At 42.8% G+C, this 16,807-nt stretch overlaps 1 protein-coding gene across 1 annotated transcript in view; it reads left to right on the top strand.

The window, feature by feature from the left end:
- The first annotated feature begins 289 nt into the window (after positions 1 to 289).
- The window catches only part of ITGB5 (integrin subunit beta 5), a 120,555-nt gene continuing 104,037 nt past the window's right edge, over positions 290 to 16,807 (top strand). The window contains exons 1-2 of the mRNA XM_048869066.2: positions 290 to 756; positions 6,735 to 6,820. Coding sequence (XP_048725023.1) covers positions 678 to 756; positions 6,735 to 6,820 — 165 coding nt within the window. The 5' untranslated portion in view covers positions 290 to 677. The remainder of the gene's footprint in view (positions 757 to 6,734; positions 6,821 to 16,807) is intronic.

The raw sequence follows: 16,807 nt of genomic DNA, 5'->3' as shown, positions 1-16,807 counted from the left end.
GTGTGTTGGGGGGGAGTCCGTGTGTCAGTTGGCGCGACGGCTGGGGCATGTGTGTGTTTGACTTGAGAGAGGCATCCCCAGCGGGCGGTTAAGTGTTAAGGATCCCGGCGTGCACACTGGACAGGCTGGGCGGAGGTTTCATATTCGCACCCTCCTGCAGGAAGAAAGTTGCTCAGCCTCGGAGCACGGGGGACGGACCCAGGGAGGGAGGGGACCGACAGAGGGCGCGGGGCAGACCCGGGAGGGAGGGGACAGCGGGAGCCAGGCCCAGGGAGGGAGGGGACAGCGGGCGCGGGGCAGACCCGGGGAGGGAGAAATGAAGGGATTAATCCAAGGCTTGGGAAACTTGGCTGCAAACCGGGAGGTCCCGCCACGCAACTCCTGAGCCGGTGGCGCTGCGCTCCAGGCCGTTGCCCGCTGCTGATGGTCGGGGAGGGGACCCCCTGAGGCGCCGCAGGGCTCGCTGCCTAGTCCCCCGGGGAGCGGGGCATGCTCTGCGCCCAGCCCGTCTCCGTGACCTGTTCGCCGGGACAGTAATGCGCGCCCGGCAGGCCGGGATCGCTCCTGCTGCAGCGGCCGAGCGGCTCGCTGCCTCCCGCCGGCCAGGCAGCTGTGGCCGCTGCTAGCTCGGCGGGCTTCTCCGCTGCCGCGCAAGCCCACCTCCAGCTGCAGGCACTATGCCCCGGGGACGGGGGCTGTCTTCCCCCAGCGCCGCCCGCCTCTTCGTCCTCTCCGCCCTGCTCCACCACCTCAGGGGTAAGCTGGCTGTTCAGGTCTCACCCGACCGGGAAGCTGGGGGGCTGTTCTGAGTGGAAATTGCGAAGATTGCGCTGCAGGGGTAATAGTACTAACCATCAGCTCTGTGGTGGCTTCCTGGGGCTGCACAGGGGCTTGTGGCAAGAGAGAGGGGGGTGGGGAAAGTGACTAGCTGGGGCGGGGGGGGGGGGAGGGGTTGTTTCTTCCTGGCAAGGCATCCCTTTGCCAAGTGCTCAGGGAGGGCGGCCTTCCCCTGAAGCAGCTAAAGACAGATGAAGTGCCCCATTGATGTTCCAGATTCTGGGGGCAAACTGGGTTCTGGATTCCTTCCCTCCCCCCCTTGGAGGGGCAGGTGGTATCCCCCCATCCCCCAGCACAAAAGACTCCTTGAAACACTGTCTGGATCGAAGGTTATCAATAATCTGTTTCAGAGGGGTAGCCCTGTTAGTCTGTATCAGCAAAAACAAGAGGAGTCCTTGTGGCACCTTAGAGATGAACACATTTATTTGGGCATAAGCTTTCGTGGGCTAGAACTCACTTCATCAGATGCGTGGAGTGGAAAATACAGGAGCAGGTATAAATACATGAAAAGATGGGAATTGCCTTGCCAAGTGTGAGGTCAGGTTTTTAAATAATCGGGTTTTTTTAAATTCCATAACCTTGATACTGTACGTTGTCTACAGGGCCTTTGGACTCAAAGCTCTGTACAGGCACTATATATATATATCACAAAGTTCACTTCGTCCACCACCGAGGTGCAGCCACCAATGATTGGGGTTGTTTATCCGGAAGCACGAAAGAGGTCTCCGTGGTAGGGTTCCCCCATCTGAGCCAAGGGAAAATGTGCACGTTGTGAGGAGGTGTTTTTAATGCTGGGTTTGGCATGTTATAAGGGGCTCTTTATAAAGGAGTTGAATTGGTTTCAAGGCAGAATGTAGTGCAGTAGCTGGTATGTGGTTAATGATACTGCCCGACATGACTCTGACACACCTTCCGAAATGAGATAACCGTATCAGGAAAGGAGTAGACCTCACAAAGTGCACGCACATGCATCATGTTACAGTCCTTGGTTCTCCTCATTTTAGGCCAAACAATGAAAGCGCTAGTTCATTCTACATGTGGTTCTGAAAACAACAAACTCCCATCAAATTTGGGGACAGGCTGTTAAATTTTTTTTTTGTAAGTGGTGTCAGGGTGCTCAAGAGTTTTTAGACTGGTATCCCTTTTTACTAGCAATCCCAATAAAAAACATTTTTCCCCCAGAGACTATATATAATTATTATAACTGAAAATAAAAATACAGAGCATGAAAATCAACAGTCCCAATAAAATAGAGCAGTTCACCAGCCCAAAGGTTCTCTTGATTTTTTCCTCCTGTGTTTTTATTGTGTTTTATATTCCAAAATGTTTACCAAATTGCCAAATATCACAGTGGTAAATAATAGCCACATGTGCCTTGCTCTTAAAAATACAGATGTTTTGAGTAAGTCACACTTGAGGTGAGTTGTCTTCAGCTAAGCCTGGAATTGCGTGTGCCCAGGTTTCCATATATACTATTGCTTTTTGCTGTTTCTCAAAAGTACCAGATCTCTGTGTCCATTTGGAGCAAATATTGTAAGGATAGTACAAGGAGCAGTTGTTATCTGAACAGACCTGATTATCCTTCTCTAAGTGTCCTGAGAGGCCAGTGGAGAGCTAGCCAGCAGTCATATTGACTTGAACCATTTGAACGAAGGGCTCAGCTTTGATTTTCAATGGTTTCTGAACAATTTTGGATTTCACTCCTAATTACAAAGAACAGGCAAGTTCTTGCTCATAGATATTCTCCAAGGTCCCCACTTCAAGGTTTTTCTTTTTAATGTGATTATTTATTTTCAGAGTTGGTAGAGACTTGCTATTGAATGTGGCCTAGAAGACCATATCCCTGGATGTGAACTGCCTTTAAACTTTGTGGGTCTGGATTTTACAACTCAAGCCATTCTCTACTTGGCATGAAAAGGAATAAAGTTTGATTATAATCAACTTCAGCAGAAGAAAGATTCCTCCCTAGAATATTGATTAGGCTCACTGAGTGTTTGGGTTACAGGTCTTCAGTGATCTAGATGGCAAGTGGCAGCATTAATAATCATAAAATCTAAAACATTCATTTTATTATCTGTTGATATCTAGGCCTCCTTTCCTTATATTGCTCCTGGCACAGGTTCAGCCCTAATGTGAAAGATGTACTTAATCCAGAGAGCTGTCATTGTTCTCCTCAGCAGGGATGCTTTTATGGCTCCCGGACACCTATTAAAACAGCAGCAATTTGTGATTGTGCTCTGATAATACTGGAAATGGCCACTCTCTTTATTAGTGTAGTGCTGGTCTCTTATAAGGTGAGCCCAATAAACTTCTTTGAGTCCACTATTCATTTATTTACCCCTTGTGTTTACATTATTAACTAGCTACATTTACAAGCTCTTCATCCTGTGGAGAGTGCTATGGCATGGGGCAGTAAAACTCAACAGATTTTCACCATAGATTTTCTTCCATCCTAAGAGATGCTGAGTACTCATAACTCCTACTGACTTCAGCCCCTACGTAGCTAAGGTGGATGAAATCTCGCACCTAACTACATGGATACAGAGCTATCTCTGTTTTAGGCAAGCTGGTACATTAAAATGTGTTATGTACTATGGAGTTGGCTATATTGGGCTTTATGGCAGAACTGGTTTAAAAAAAGGTCGCAGCAATTTGCATGGAGCATCTGTTTGGTGGCCTCCCTGGGCGCCTCTCACAAAGTTGCTCTTTGGTGTAGCTCATTCTGCATCATCAGAATTTTGGGATCATAGCTGAGTTATCCTCCTGGGTGCAAATCTTGCCCTTTTCACCCATGGGTGCAGAGGTCCCTCTTGCATTGGAACCAGTGCAGTTCTGCTCTTCCAAGGAAATGGCACGATTTGAGGAAGCCACTCAGAGCCTGCTGGGTGCTTGAGCAGCGTGGAACTAGATACAGGGCAGAGCAATATGGAGAATAGGTGCAGATCCTCCAGCCTCTTGTGGTTGGTGGCATGCAAGCTTGGGTTATGCCAGACAGATGGCATGTTAGCAGCTGTGGAGATCTGTGGCTTCTGAGGGGTGGATTCCTTTCCTAGCTAGGGCTTGTTTGAACATTTTTGTCCAAATATGCTGTTTTGCTGAAGCTGAAATGTGTTAGATGGAGGTGTATCTATTTTAATCAAGTTAGAGAGAGCCTAAGACTCACACTCTAAAGTTTGGTGGTCAGGGCACTGGCCTGGGATGTAGGAAATTTAGGTTCATGTCTCTGCTCCACCTGATTTAGCATAATCTGAGATGAAAAAGTCAGCACTGACTTGGGCAGAGCAGGGACTTGAATCTGGATCTCCCAGGCCAGTGGTGATGCACACCACTCAAATCAAAAAGCTCAGGTTTTGATCCAAAAATGGGCATTGTGACACAATTCCCTTTTTTCCAGCAACGGTTGAAAGGTTTGGTTTTATTCCAGTGCATAACTAAAACAAATGTTGAAACTTCAAAAGCTGCCATGTTCCCTGCACCTTGCTGAGTGGCGTGAGTAGGGTGCTGTGGAGGAGGCATTAGCCCTGGTACAGAATGGGAAAGGCCCAATGAAGGGAACTCTTGGTTTTCATTTTAATAATAACATTAAGACTAGATGATCTTGTGGTTGCTTCTGGCCTTAAACTCTATTAATACGTAAATCCTCACAGGCCCACCTATAAATGAGGATAACCCATTTACAATATTTTGTAAAGAAGGTAGGTAAACATTAGCCTCATTTTCCAGACAGAAGGTCAAGTGATGTCTAAATGTCAGTGGGAAAGCCAGGATTAGAACTCAGCTGCTGCTGGCTTCTAGAGATGTCCTCTTAACCATACTACTTGGTAAACATCACAAAATATCATTAGTGAGGCACTGACTTTTCAAAACCAGTATCAGAGACACATCTTGGACATTTAGAGCAGTGGTGCTGGCTGTACCTGCAACAGGAAGGCTGATTTCTACAACTGTTTGTTTTCTCTCCAATTAGTCCCCTCCTTTGCCCCCTGAATTAATTTATAAGGAAAATAAAACACAGCAGTTTTGCTATACTACAAAACCCATTGTTACAAGACTTCTTGTGAGTGGGGAAAGCTTTACAGCTTCTCTGAAAACCACATCTAATTGCATGGTTTGGAAATAGAGTTCAACGTGTTAATTACAGATCTGTGCAGACAGTAGCTCAGTTTTATAATCAATATTTTGTTTCATTTTTTGAATTCTTGAAAAGTCCAGAAATTGGGCTTGGTTTAAGGAGTAAATTACATGTATATAATAGCAATCAATTAAATAACATTATTGTAATTTTTAACTATTGTTAAATGAAAACAAAACCAGACGGTATCCTTCAATGAAAACCATTGAAAAAGTACAAGTCATAGCTCCCTTGATTTAGGGAGAGTGAGTTAAAATGAATCATCCTGTGGGTTATAGATAATTGCCAGTGTGAGACATTGACATAAACAGTCAGGGCACAATCATGACTTAAAAATTGTGATGTGAAAATTACCCTTTACTAGCTTCTAACCTAGAGCATGGCATTCCCTTATACAGCTGTCCAGCTTGATTCACTACTTCCTTCCTCTTCGATACATCCCTCAAACTTGAGTGACTCATACAGCCAAATCCAACATTTAAAATTTTTAAATATAAATGCATTCAAGGAGGGCAGCAGTTGGGACTCAGAAGCCGACATTACAACAAAAAGTTCCTCCTAAAGAGCAAAACTTTAATCAGCCCATTCCAGACATCACCAAGTCCACTCAGCCTTCACTGGCTTTATGCATAGTGCAATAGTGTCTGTGGATATAACTGTCTGCTAATAGATGAGGTGTAGCACGAGGCATGAAATGCTTTCATTGACATTCAGTGTGGGAAAAATAAGTGGGCTCAGAATTCAAGCCCAAGGCATTTCCTTTTAGACTATGCAGCATCCACATAGACTCCTCTGTTGGAATTTTGTCTAATTAGTTATCGACAGTTGACGTTAATAGCTGCACACTGGAGCACAGAGACATCAATGGTTATTTTCATCATATCTACAGACACCATTAAACTTACGCTGTTGCATTCAAACCTAATACTTTTGATGTTTAGTACGATTTAACCCTAGTGATGACAACTCAGCACTAATTTAATGTGCTCAGAACCTCCATACTAGATTCTGGGTATAAAATCCTGTTGTCTTTACTCTGTATGACGCTTATAATTTAAGGGTGCCGATAACATTGCAAGTTGTGTGTGCCGGAGTCAATGTATGTTTTGCATTAGCACTCCACGTAAAAAACATACTACCATAAAGCGCGGACCAACATGTTCCATTCTAAGATGCATTGGACACTACCCAATATAAACGAGCTGTCTTGCTTAACCTGGATATCCTATGGAAATGACTCTTAATAAATTAAAGCAATTCTGAGTAAGGAGGTGACTCAATTATGTAAATCACTCGTGTGGGAAGTAGGGATCAGAGATAATTAAAGGTTAATTTAAGATTAAAAAGATGTATTAATATTTTACCCTACTAGTTCATTCAGATGAAAAGGAATAATAACAATAATAATCATAAAAAGCCTACTGGGACTTGTTTGGCCAGCTTTTAAAAGTCAGTGTTATCTAGGATTTGCAAGGAGCAACATTCATGTCAACGTAATGACTGTTGTGTTCTAGCAGAAGTCTTGGAAATATTTAATTAGATTGATCAATTGACTAACTCTTCCAAAAATTAATTGATCTGAGCGGGGAGGAAAGGAAATCACTAGAGTCCTAATTTTCAGTGGTTCAAACTCCAAAGGCCTGTGAAATGTTTAATCTTACATTAATGGTTACATAAAGTGTATTGCGATGAGCAATAAGCTACCAATTTCAAGCTATTTCACCTGTAAGATGACCCCATTCTCTGTTGTTTTTTATTGTTGAAGGTCTCAATATTTGCACAAGTGGAAGTGCTACCTCCTGTGAAGAGTGCCTGCTCATTCATCCAAAATGCGCTTGGTGCTCCAAAGAGGTATGTACATGGTCTTGCTTTTCTGTTCCGCTTGTGGGCTTTTAGTTAGTTGTGGGTTAATATAAACTGCTTACTGCAAAACACAGAGATGGACTTCCCTTTCCTTTCCCTCTTCCCAGAACCATTCCCCACTGAAAAAGATTGGTAAAGACGAGGGGAGTTCTTCCACGCCCCACCTGTTTAGACTATCTCACACACATAATTTATAAGCTCTTTGACAAACCGAGAAGTGGATCTGCTTTTCCCTTTCTATGCATCCTAAATATACTTGCACTGAGCAAATGCTAGAGTGCAATAACCTCGCTGGGTCAGCATGTTTTGCTGAATTAATCCCATACGTCGTATTTTCAGACCACTGTGTGTTGCTGAATGTTGCACTGTGTGAATTCCTTTTCACTGAAGGTTGTACGATGGTCACATCCTCAGTCGGTTTTACTGGAGTTCTAACGACCCTAGTCACTAGCATTTGACTTTATATTTTATAAACTAGCTACTGTTTCTGCAAAGCCTGGAAAGAATTTGATTGTGCGCTTGGCCATACTTTCCATAGTGTTTGCATAATGCCAGGACCTGGTGGTCAGATCTGGGAATATTCAGCTTCCAAACTTCCTGTGTGGGCAGAAATGATTGGATCTCTTCCTTAAATAGTATCCAAATGGAGGAGGATTGCAGAGTGCTCAAAGGTCAGGGGCTGGGTTTGGAAATATAGGGCAAGATTATACCCTCTTACACCCCTGTATAGGCTAAATGCTTGGAAAGGTTACAGACCAGGAAGAAGAGCAGTCTTGACTGGGCTGCTACTCCCCTCTGCCAGGCAGGTGGGCAGGCTGGGACTGAGAGAGGGCAGAGCCTTTGATCTACCCTTGCCATGTGCTGTTCTGTATAGCTGAGCCAACACAGAGGAGGAAGAAGAAAAGGAGTACTTGTGGCACCTTAGAGACTAACCAATTTATTTGAGCATAAGCTTCATCGGAAGTGAGCTGTAGCTCACGAAAGCTTATGCTCAAATAAATTGGTTAGTCTCTAAGGTGCCACAAGTACTCCTTTTCTTTTTGCAAATACAGACTAACACGGCTGTTACTCTGAAACAGAGGAGGAAGCAATCTACATTAAATATAGGCTTGTTTTTCCCCCTGGAGGAAAGGTGGAATCAGGGAGGGAATTGTGGCGATTCCCCCCCTGATCTCTTCCTGGGGCACTGCAGCTACATGCTGCCCTTTTCACAGGACAGATTGAAAACTGGCAGCGTAGCCCATAAAAACGTACTGCCACACTGTCTTGTGTCCAGATTTACAGTGCGTGTTTATAATATATACACTACCTAATAAAATGATAGCCTTAAATTATTACTTATGTAGTGTCCTAAATTGTGCATAGTGCTTGAGAGAAACAAAAAGCATGATCCCTGCCCTAAAGAGCTTATAATGTATGCACAGAGTGCTCATCTCCTTGGAGGGCTGGGACCTAAGTTAAAACCTACCTGATGAGCTATGATTCCAAACGCTGGACTGGGAGGGGAAGTACAGTGTACTGCAAAGATCTTGTGGTCACTTTGCTTAGAAATGCAGATGTCATGTGGGTTCTGAAGAACTGATGCTGGTTGTCGAGCTCATCATTGCCATGTGCCTAGTGTATTGGGCCCTACGTGAGTTTAATTATCTGGATCCTCAAATGGAGAGGGAGAAAAAGATCAAGAAATTCTGTTCATAATCCCTTTAGGAGCTTGCATAAGAAACTGAGCAAAAGTCATAGTATGAAGAACAAAGAGCAATTGTGACTTACTGTAGCTGTTTTATTGCTGGGCCCTAGATCTGTGATTAAGGAGGTTCACTGCTTGTGTGGCCATCAACTGGTTTGGCCAGAGGTAAAATTCTCAAGTTTTTTGCTGCCCATTTCTGCACTGCTACTTTTCTTCTAGTTCAGTTAGGACATTTTATGTCATTTCTTTTTTAAATTTCTTTTGTCATAGTCTTGAGCTGAAAGGCAGAACCGCTGTAGTGCTCAGACACTTTGTTAGCTTTCATTTATTCATTGGCACAGCTAGGACTGTTAGGGGAAACCTGTTAAGACTGCATTACTGTGTAACCTAAAATCATAATAATTTTCATGCCGTTGCAAAAGAGTGCATAGTGTGTACAGGGAGAAGGAATGCAGCAAAAGCCTCTGCTTTTGAGACATCTTGTATACAGCTGCAAAAACTATTTCAGCCAAGTAATCGGTGGTGGTGATTTTAGAATACAGGAATGTTGTCTATTAAGCTGTGGGTATCCAATAGGCTTTTTTTCTTGGCATAGAAAGGCAATTTTTGAACAATTCTGCCAATGCAAATGTTTGTCTGGTAGTTGTGGTGACTGTTAATTGTAGGTCAGTTTTTGGCACTAGTGTTGTGATGTTGCATAGCAAGCCATAGATTTTTTTTTTTTGTAATGATTTCTAAATGGAATTTGGGGCAAAAAGGGGAAAAATCTATTTACAAGAGAGAAATACATTCTTCGATCTAGGTTGGGTCAGCTATTTAAATATCCATTTCAAAGCCTTTCTTTGCAAATACCAATCATAATAATGAAATAATAAACTGGCCAGTTAAGAACCATGTATTTCTAAAAGACAGTGTTTTTAACTGTATTATAAATGTCACCTTGGATTATTAATTCTGAAAATCTAAAAACGTTCTTGGTTTGCATATCACTTTTTTCTATTTCTCTTAAACTTGAACAATGAAAACACAGTAGTCTAGTCAGTTATATTTTCTGATAATGGATTTCTAGACCATTTCACTTTCATATTTTCATTAATTAGCATTTATAGCCCAAGCATTGTAGCATTATTCTGCCAGGGAATGCCGATTTTAAACCAAATATGGCTCCATTGGAACTTAAACTCATGGAGGTATTTCCCATGTCTAAAATTTTGTAGATGGATGTTTTTACAAAATATAAATAATTTGGGTGTTAAAATGGTATCAGTATAATAGCATGTATTATATTCTCAGTTTGTATTCCCTAAAATAATTTTCTGACCAGTGATCTTTATAGTGTTAGCTCCTAAAAACTATGAAATATTTAAGGGTATAGTACTAACTTAATGCACTCCAATACTGAAAAAGAGCCCTCAGAAATGGATAGCTTTTGGTGTTTTAGTTACTCCGTGGTATTGTGTTAGCACAGTCAGAACAGAAATCACTAAGACTGTCAAGTTTCCTTCCCGACTCTGAACTCTAGGGTACAGATGTGGGGACCTGCATGAAAACCCCTTAAGCTTATTTTTACCAGCTTAGGTTAAAACTTCCCCAAGGTACAAACTATTTTACCTTTTGCCCTTGGACTTTATTGCTGCCACCACCAAGCATCTAACAAATATATGACAGGGAAGGAGCCCGCTTAGAAACGTCTTCCTCCCCAGATCCTCCCCAAACCCTACACCCCCTTTCCTGGGTAAGGCTTGATAAAAATCCTCACCAATTTGCATAGGTGAACACAGACCCAAACCCTTGGATCTTAAGAACAATGAAAAAGCAATCAGGTTCTTAAAAGAAGAATTTTAATTGAAGAAAAAAAGTAAAAGAATCACCTCTGTAAAATCAGGATGGTAAATACCTTACAGGGTAATCAGATTCAAAACATAGAGAATCCCTCTAGTCAAAACCTTAAGTTACAAGAAGACACAAAAACAGGAGTATACATTCCATTCAGCACAACTTATTTTATCAGCCATTTAAACAAAACAGAATCGAACACATATCTAGCTAGATTACTTACTAAGTTCTAAGACTCCATTCCTTTTCTGTTCCCGGCAAAAGCATCACACAAACAGAGAGACCCTTTGTTTCTCCTCCCCTCCAGCTTTTGAAAGTATCTTGTCTCCTCATTGGTCATTTTGGTCAGGTGCCAGCAAGGTTATCCTAGCTTCTTAACCCTTTACAGGTGAAAGGGTTTTTCCTCTGGCCAGGAGGAATTTTAAAGGTGTTTACCCTTCCCTTTATATTTATGACAAAGACCCAATAAACATGGAAGCCAACGATGCCATTTTGATAGTCACTTTTCAGAGCAGAACTGCATGTTGAGGGTGTGGGCTCTGATGAGAACTATCACACAGCTGGCTCTAGCTGAACTTTCCCTGCATGTAGCTGGTGGCTTGTGGTTAGATAATTGAAAGTGCTGTAATAACCTTTTCCCTCTTCTTATGTGACCAGATGGAACAAGGGACTCTTTAAAATGTGATTAACAGTTTGAATCCTACTTCCTTTCGTTGTGATTGAGGCAAAATGTCTTTAAAGTGCAGTGTGTGTGTTCTGAGGGGCTCCCAGCAAGCAATTCCAGTTCATTGCCCAGTGTGAGTTCTGCCTGTCTTAGGCCTCGTCTACACTTAAAATGTAGATCGACATAGCTACATCGCTCAGGGGTGTGAAATATCTACTGCCCCTATTAGAAACCTGGAAATGAACACAAATTTGGTTGGCTCATGGCAGAGCACCTTGAAAGCTGGGACTGAAATGAGTCAATTTAAATCGCCTACTCTGCACCATGTGACCTTGCGGGGAGGGAAGAACTGTAGAGAAGATCGAGTCAGAGACTCCAGCTGGTGGGAGCAGCTGCAGAAACAGCTGAAGCAGGGATCTTTGGCCATTCAGACAACTTTCTGCAGGTTTGACTGGACTTTTTCTGCCCTGTGCTGATTGGTCATTTGCTCCAATCTCTCAGTCTCTTCACTTCACATCTTCCCCTCCTACCCTCTTTTCCACTGCCCTGTCCCCCTCATTCCTGTTTCTTTTAATGCCCCCTCTCTCTTTCCTGTTGTTTCCATTCATCTGATCCACTCCTAACTAACCCCTCTTCCAAATAATGAAACAAACATATTTGCCACCATTACCTTGTTCACTCTGCTTGTGTGTTCCACCCTTTCCCGTGTCTCTAGTCTACTTAAATTTGTGAGCTCTTCTAGGCAAGGGCTGTTTGTTACTCTGTTTGTACAGTGCCTAGCACAAAAGGGCCCCATTCTTGGCTGGTCCTTAGGCACTACCCTGATAAACATGATTAATAATCTCTTAAAGAAGAAACTGCAAGATATGCAGATTTAAGTGGATAGTATTGAAAGCCTCTCCATAGTGTGGTTTTTAAAGATGATGCAATGGCAGGGGTGTCTGAGTAAAAATATGTCAGAGAAATAGAATATGGATTTGCAAAGTGATTGAAACAGCTACAGCCTGCCCCTTTCTGCTGGAATCTAGAGGAAAAACCAGAATCCTTTCTTCAGACTGCTAAGGCCTTACATATTCCTTTCAAACTTGTACTAATTTGTACAGTGTTTGGGCTTTTTCATCAGCGTAATGTTTTCTGGGTGGCAGCAGAGGAATCTAGCTAACCTCCCCTTGGAGGCCTGTTTGCCAATATTGCTGGAGCTGCTCAGGTGTGCTGGTGAAAGCAGATGGCTCTGATGGAAGCTCTTCTTTCATAGTGGGAGCTGCCATTGCACCTTTATTTCCTGCCAAACTTAGACTCATATGGAACGAGCAAAAGGAGAAGAAAAAAAAAAAAAGCTGGTCTCATCAAAACCACTGGAAAAAATGTCATCTCTGGTATTTATGCTGGGAAGCTGAGGGGGGAACAAGAGATATTATTGAGAAATGAATCAAATGATGAAGCTAAGGAAAGGGAAATTTAGGATGAATTAATGTAAGATTGGACTGAATAAAGAAGAAATAAATGCCAGGGAAAAATCCGGCACAGATCAAGGCAGGAATTAAATTATTATATGAACTAAATGTTTCCTACAGTGAATCAAGTTGTTTTGTATATAATTTGTCTATTGTTGTTCCAGTTCTTTTTTTGTCTAACCTTTGTTTGCTTGGCTGCCATTAGTTTGGGAAATCCTTGGGGAAGGGACAGTATTTGGCAAGCACCTAGCACATCGTGAGTGCTACTGTAAACAAATGAAAACATTCAGGCACTTTCTAGCCAGATTAGCTTTGCTCTAGAACAAACAACGTTTGGTTGCTAACCTCTGGTGGCTATTTAATGGGTTTCTTTGTAGGAGAGGCAGACGGTGAACTTATTGGCAAGATTGCATTCATATTCTTGCATACATGGTGCTTATTTGAGTGTTTTGATGTTAATTTACAAATGGGAGCAAGCTGCAAAGTCTGGGTCTGAATTTCAGCTTTTGTAAAGTTTGGGTCAGGGAGTTTGGTTTCAGTTCATCCCTAGATTCTGTTTTGCTTATAAACTATTGTAGACTGTATAATATCCTCTCCTCTTCCCCTTCCTCCCTCTGCTTCTTTCCGTACAATCTTTGGGAGCATCTTACTTGTCTGTCATTGAAGACTTGGCTTTAGTGTTTGTTATGGATCTGGTGCCAAAAGCGTGCTTCGCACCTTACTGATCGTGTAGGAGTGAGATAATGTAGTGACTTTTTTTTTTTAATTTCCTGATAGACTGTTTGTTCATTGCTCCTGCAAGGTATGAAGTAGATCAGTGAAATACTGTAGATTTTATAAATCATGGCATAGCATAAATAAAACATCTGCACATCATCTTGATTTTTTTTTAAAATTCTTTGGTTTCGTGCCAGACATCCTAGGAAGTAAGCAAACTCGGGTGGGATGAGTGCGGAAGGGACAGAAATGTCTGAAAAAGAAGCATGGGAAGTTGCGACTTGACATTCTGTGGATTCCACAGAGAAACCCAGATGCAGGTAATTGATAAAGCTTCAAAAACCACAGCATGAAGGAACTAAAACCTGCTGATCTTGTGTTGAGGCTGGTGTGTGGAATTCTGCTCCTTTGCATGTGTCTGCCAATGGATAGCGGGCCAGAGCCTATGTAAGCATGCATCACTCATTCCGGAGCCCTTAGCTGTCCCAGATGAAGTCCACATACTCCTTTCCTATGACAGATGGCCATTGTACACTGGAAACTCTCCGAAGTGTTTCTGTTATGCCACCCGGAGGTGTGAATAGTTGTTTGCTGATAGTAAGTCACTGATGCCATCGTATGGGTAACTTGTAATGTTGCTTCTGTAGTTAGTTATGTGTGTCTGCAGATTATCATACCTATTGCCGATAAGCCTAATTTCAGTACCTGCAAACTGGTTGAAACTATAGTAAAGAACAAAATTGTCATACACATAGATGAACATAACTTGTTGGGGAAGAGTCAACATGGGTTTTGTAAAGGGAAATCATGTCTCACCAATCTACTAGAATTCTTTGAGGGGGGGTGTCATAAATATAAAGGGAAGGGTAAACACCTTTAAATCTGTCCTGGCCAGAGGAAAAACCTTTTCACCTGTAAAGGGTTAAGAAGCTAAGATAACCTTGCTGGCACCTGACCAAAATGACCAATGAGGAGACAAGATACTTTTGAAGCTGGAGGGGGAGGAAACAAAGGGTTCTCTCTGTCTGTGTGTTGCTTTTGCCAGGACCAGAGCAGGAATGCAGGTCAGAACTTCTGTAAAAAGTCAGTAAGCAATCTAGTTAGATATGCGTTAGATTCTGTTTTGTTTAAATGGCTGATAAAATAAGTTGTGCTGAATGGAATGTATATTCCTGTTTTTGTGTCTTTTTGTAACTTAAGGTTTTGCCTAGAGGGATTCTCTATGTTTTGAATCTGATTACTCTGTGAGGTATTTACCATCCTGATTTTACAGAGGTGATTCTTTTACTTTTTTTCTTCAATTAAAATTCTTCTTTTAAGAACCTGATTGCTTTTTCATTGTTCTTAAGATCCAAGGGTTTGGGTCTGTGTTCACCTATGCAAATTGGTGAGGATTTTTATCAAGCGTTCCCCAGAAAAGGGGGTGTAGGGCTTGGGGGGATTTTGGGGGGTAAGACGTTTCCAAGCGGGCTCCTTCCCTGTCATATATTTGTTAGACGCTTGGTGGTGGCAGCAATAAGATCCAGGGACAAAAGGTAAAATAGTTTGTACCTTGGGGAAGTTTTAATCTAAGCTGGTAAAAATAAGCTTAGGGGGTTTTTCATGCAGGTCCCCACATCTGTACCCTAGAGTTCAGAGTCGGGAGGAAACCTTGACAGGGGTCAACAAACATGTGGACAAGGGGGATCCAGTGGATATAATGTACTTAGATTTTCAGAAAGCCTTTGACAAGGTCCCTCACCAAAGGCTCTGAAGCAAAGTAAGTTCTCATGGGATAAGAGGGAAAGTCCTCTCATGGATTGGTAACTGGTTAAAAGATAGGAGACAAAGAATAGGAATAAATGGCCAGTTTTCAGAATGGAGAGAGGTAAACAGTGATGTCCCCTTGCAAGGGTCTGTACTGGGACCTGTTCAACGTATTCATAAATGATCTGGAAAAAGGGGTTGTCAAGGTTCCTTCCCCACTCTGAACTCTAGGGTATAGATGTGGGGACCTGCATGAAAAAACCCCTAAGCTTATTTTTACCAGCTTAGGTTAAAACTTCCCCAAGGTACAAACTATTTTACCTTTTTCCCTTGGACTTTATTGCTGCCACACCCCCAGCTGGAGCCCTCACCCCCTTCTGCACCCCAGCCCCCTGAGCCAGCATGGTGAAAATGAGCAAGTGAGTGAGGGTGAGGAGAGCGAGCGGGGGTGGGGCCTCAGAGAAGGGGTAGGAGATGGGCAGGGCCTTGGAGGAGGGTGGGGCAGAGCAAGGGTGTTTGGTTTTGTGTGAGTAGAAAGTGGGCAACCCTACTCAAGATAGTTAAGTCCCAGGCAGACTGCGAAGAGCAACAAAAGGATCTCTCAGAACTGGGTGACTGGGCAACAAAATGGCAGATTAAATTCAATGATGATAAATGCAAAGTAATGCACATTGGAAAACATAGTCCCAACTATACATATAAAACGATGGGGTCTAAATTAGCTGTTGCCACTCAAGAAAGAGATTTTGGAGTCATTGTGGATAGTTCTCTGAAAACGTCCCCTCAATGTGCAAAATCAAACAGAATGTTGGGAATCATTAGGAAAGGGATAGATAATAAGACAGAAAATATCATATTGCCTCAGTATAAATCCATGGTACGCCCACATCTTGAATACTGCGTGCAGATGTGGTCACCCCATCTCAAAAAAGATATATAGGAATTGGAAAAGGTTCAGAAAAGGTCAACAAAAGTGAATAACGATATGGAACGGCTTCTGTATGAGGAGAGATTAATAAAACTAGGACTTTTCAGCTTGGAAAAGAGACGAGTAAGGGAGGATATGATTGAGGTCTATAAAATCATGACTGGTGTGGAGAAAGTAAATAAGGAAGTGTTATTTACTCCTTCTCATAACACAAGAACTAGGGGGTCACCAAATGAAATTAATAGGCAGCAGGTTTAAAACAAATAAAAGGAAGTATTTCTTGACATAAAGTCAACCTATGGAACTCTTTGCCAGAGAATGTTGTGAAGTCCAAGACGCTAACACGGTTTGAAACAGAACTAGATAAGTTCATGGAGGATAGGTCCATCAATGGCTATTAGTCAGGATGGGCAGGTATGGTGTCCTTAGCCTCTGTTTGCCAGAAGCTGGGAATGGGTGACAGGGCATGGATCACTTGATGATTACCTGTTCTGTTCATTTTCTCTGAAGCACCTGGCATTGGCCACTGTCGGAAGACAGGATACTGGGCTAGATGGACCTTTGGTCTGAGCCAGTATGGCCATTCTTATGTTTTTCTGAGCCCTCTTTGTACCAATTTATGATTTTTGAGGCCAAATGCTAGAACAATGTATAAGCATATATCAATAACTGGGTCTAAATTGGTGTAACCTACACATGGAGGAGCCAGAAGACAGTGTAGTTTGTATGTGTATACATAGATGCCGACTCCATGGGTGCTCCGGGGCTGTCTGGCAGCGTTCGCACGCTTTGGGAGGGAGGGGGAGGAGCTGGAACATGATGCGCTCAGGGGAGGAGGTGGGGCCGGGGCGGGGATTTGGGGAAGTAGTTGGAATAGGGGCAGGGAGGGGGCAGAGTTGGGGCGGGGACTTTGGGGAAGGGATTGGAATGGGGGCGGCGCAGG

This window comes from Caretta caretta, chromosome 11 (assembly GCF_965140235.1).
Source record: "Caretta caretta isolate rCarCar2 chromosome 11, rCarCar1.hap1, whole genome shotgun sequence".
NCBI classification, from domain to species: Eukaryota; Metazoa; Chordata; order Testudines; family Cheloniidae; genus Caretta; species Caretta caretta.
Note: the sequence above shows the minus strand (reverse complement) of the source record. Positions and strands in the feature narration are given on the sequence as shown.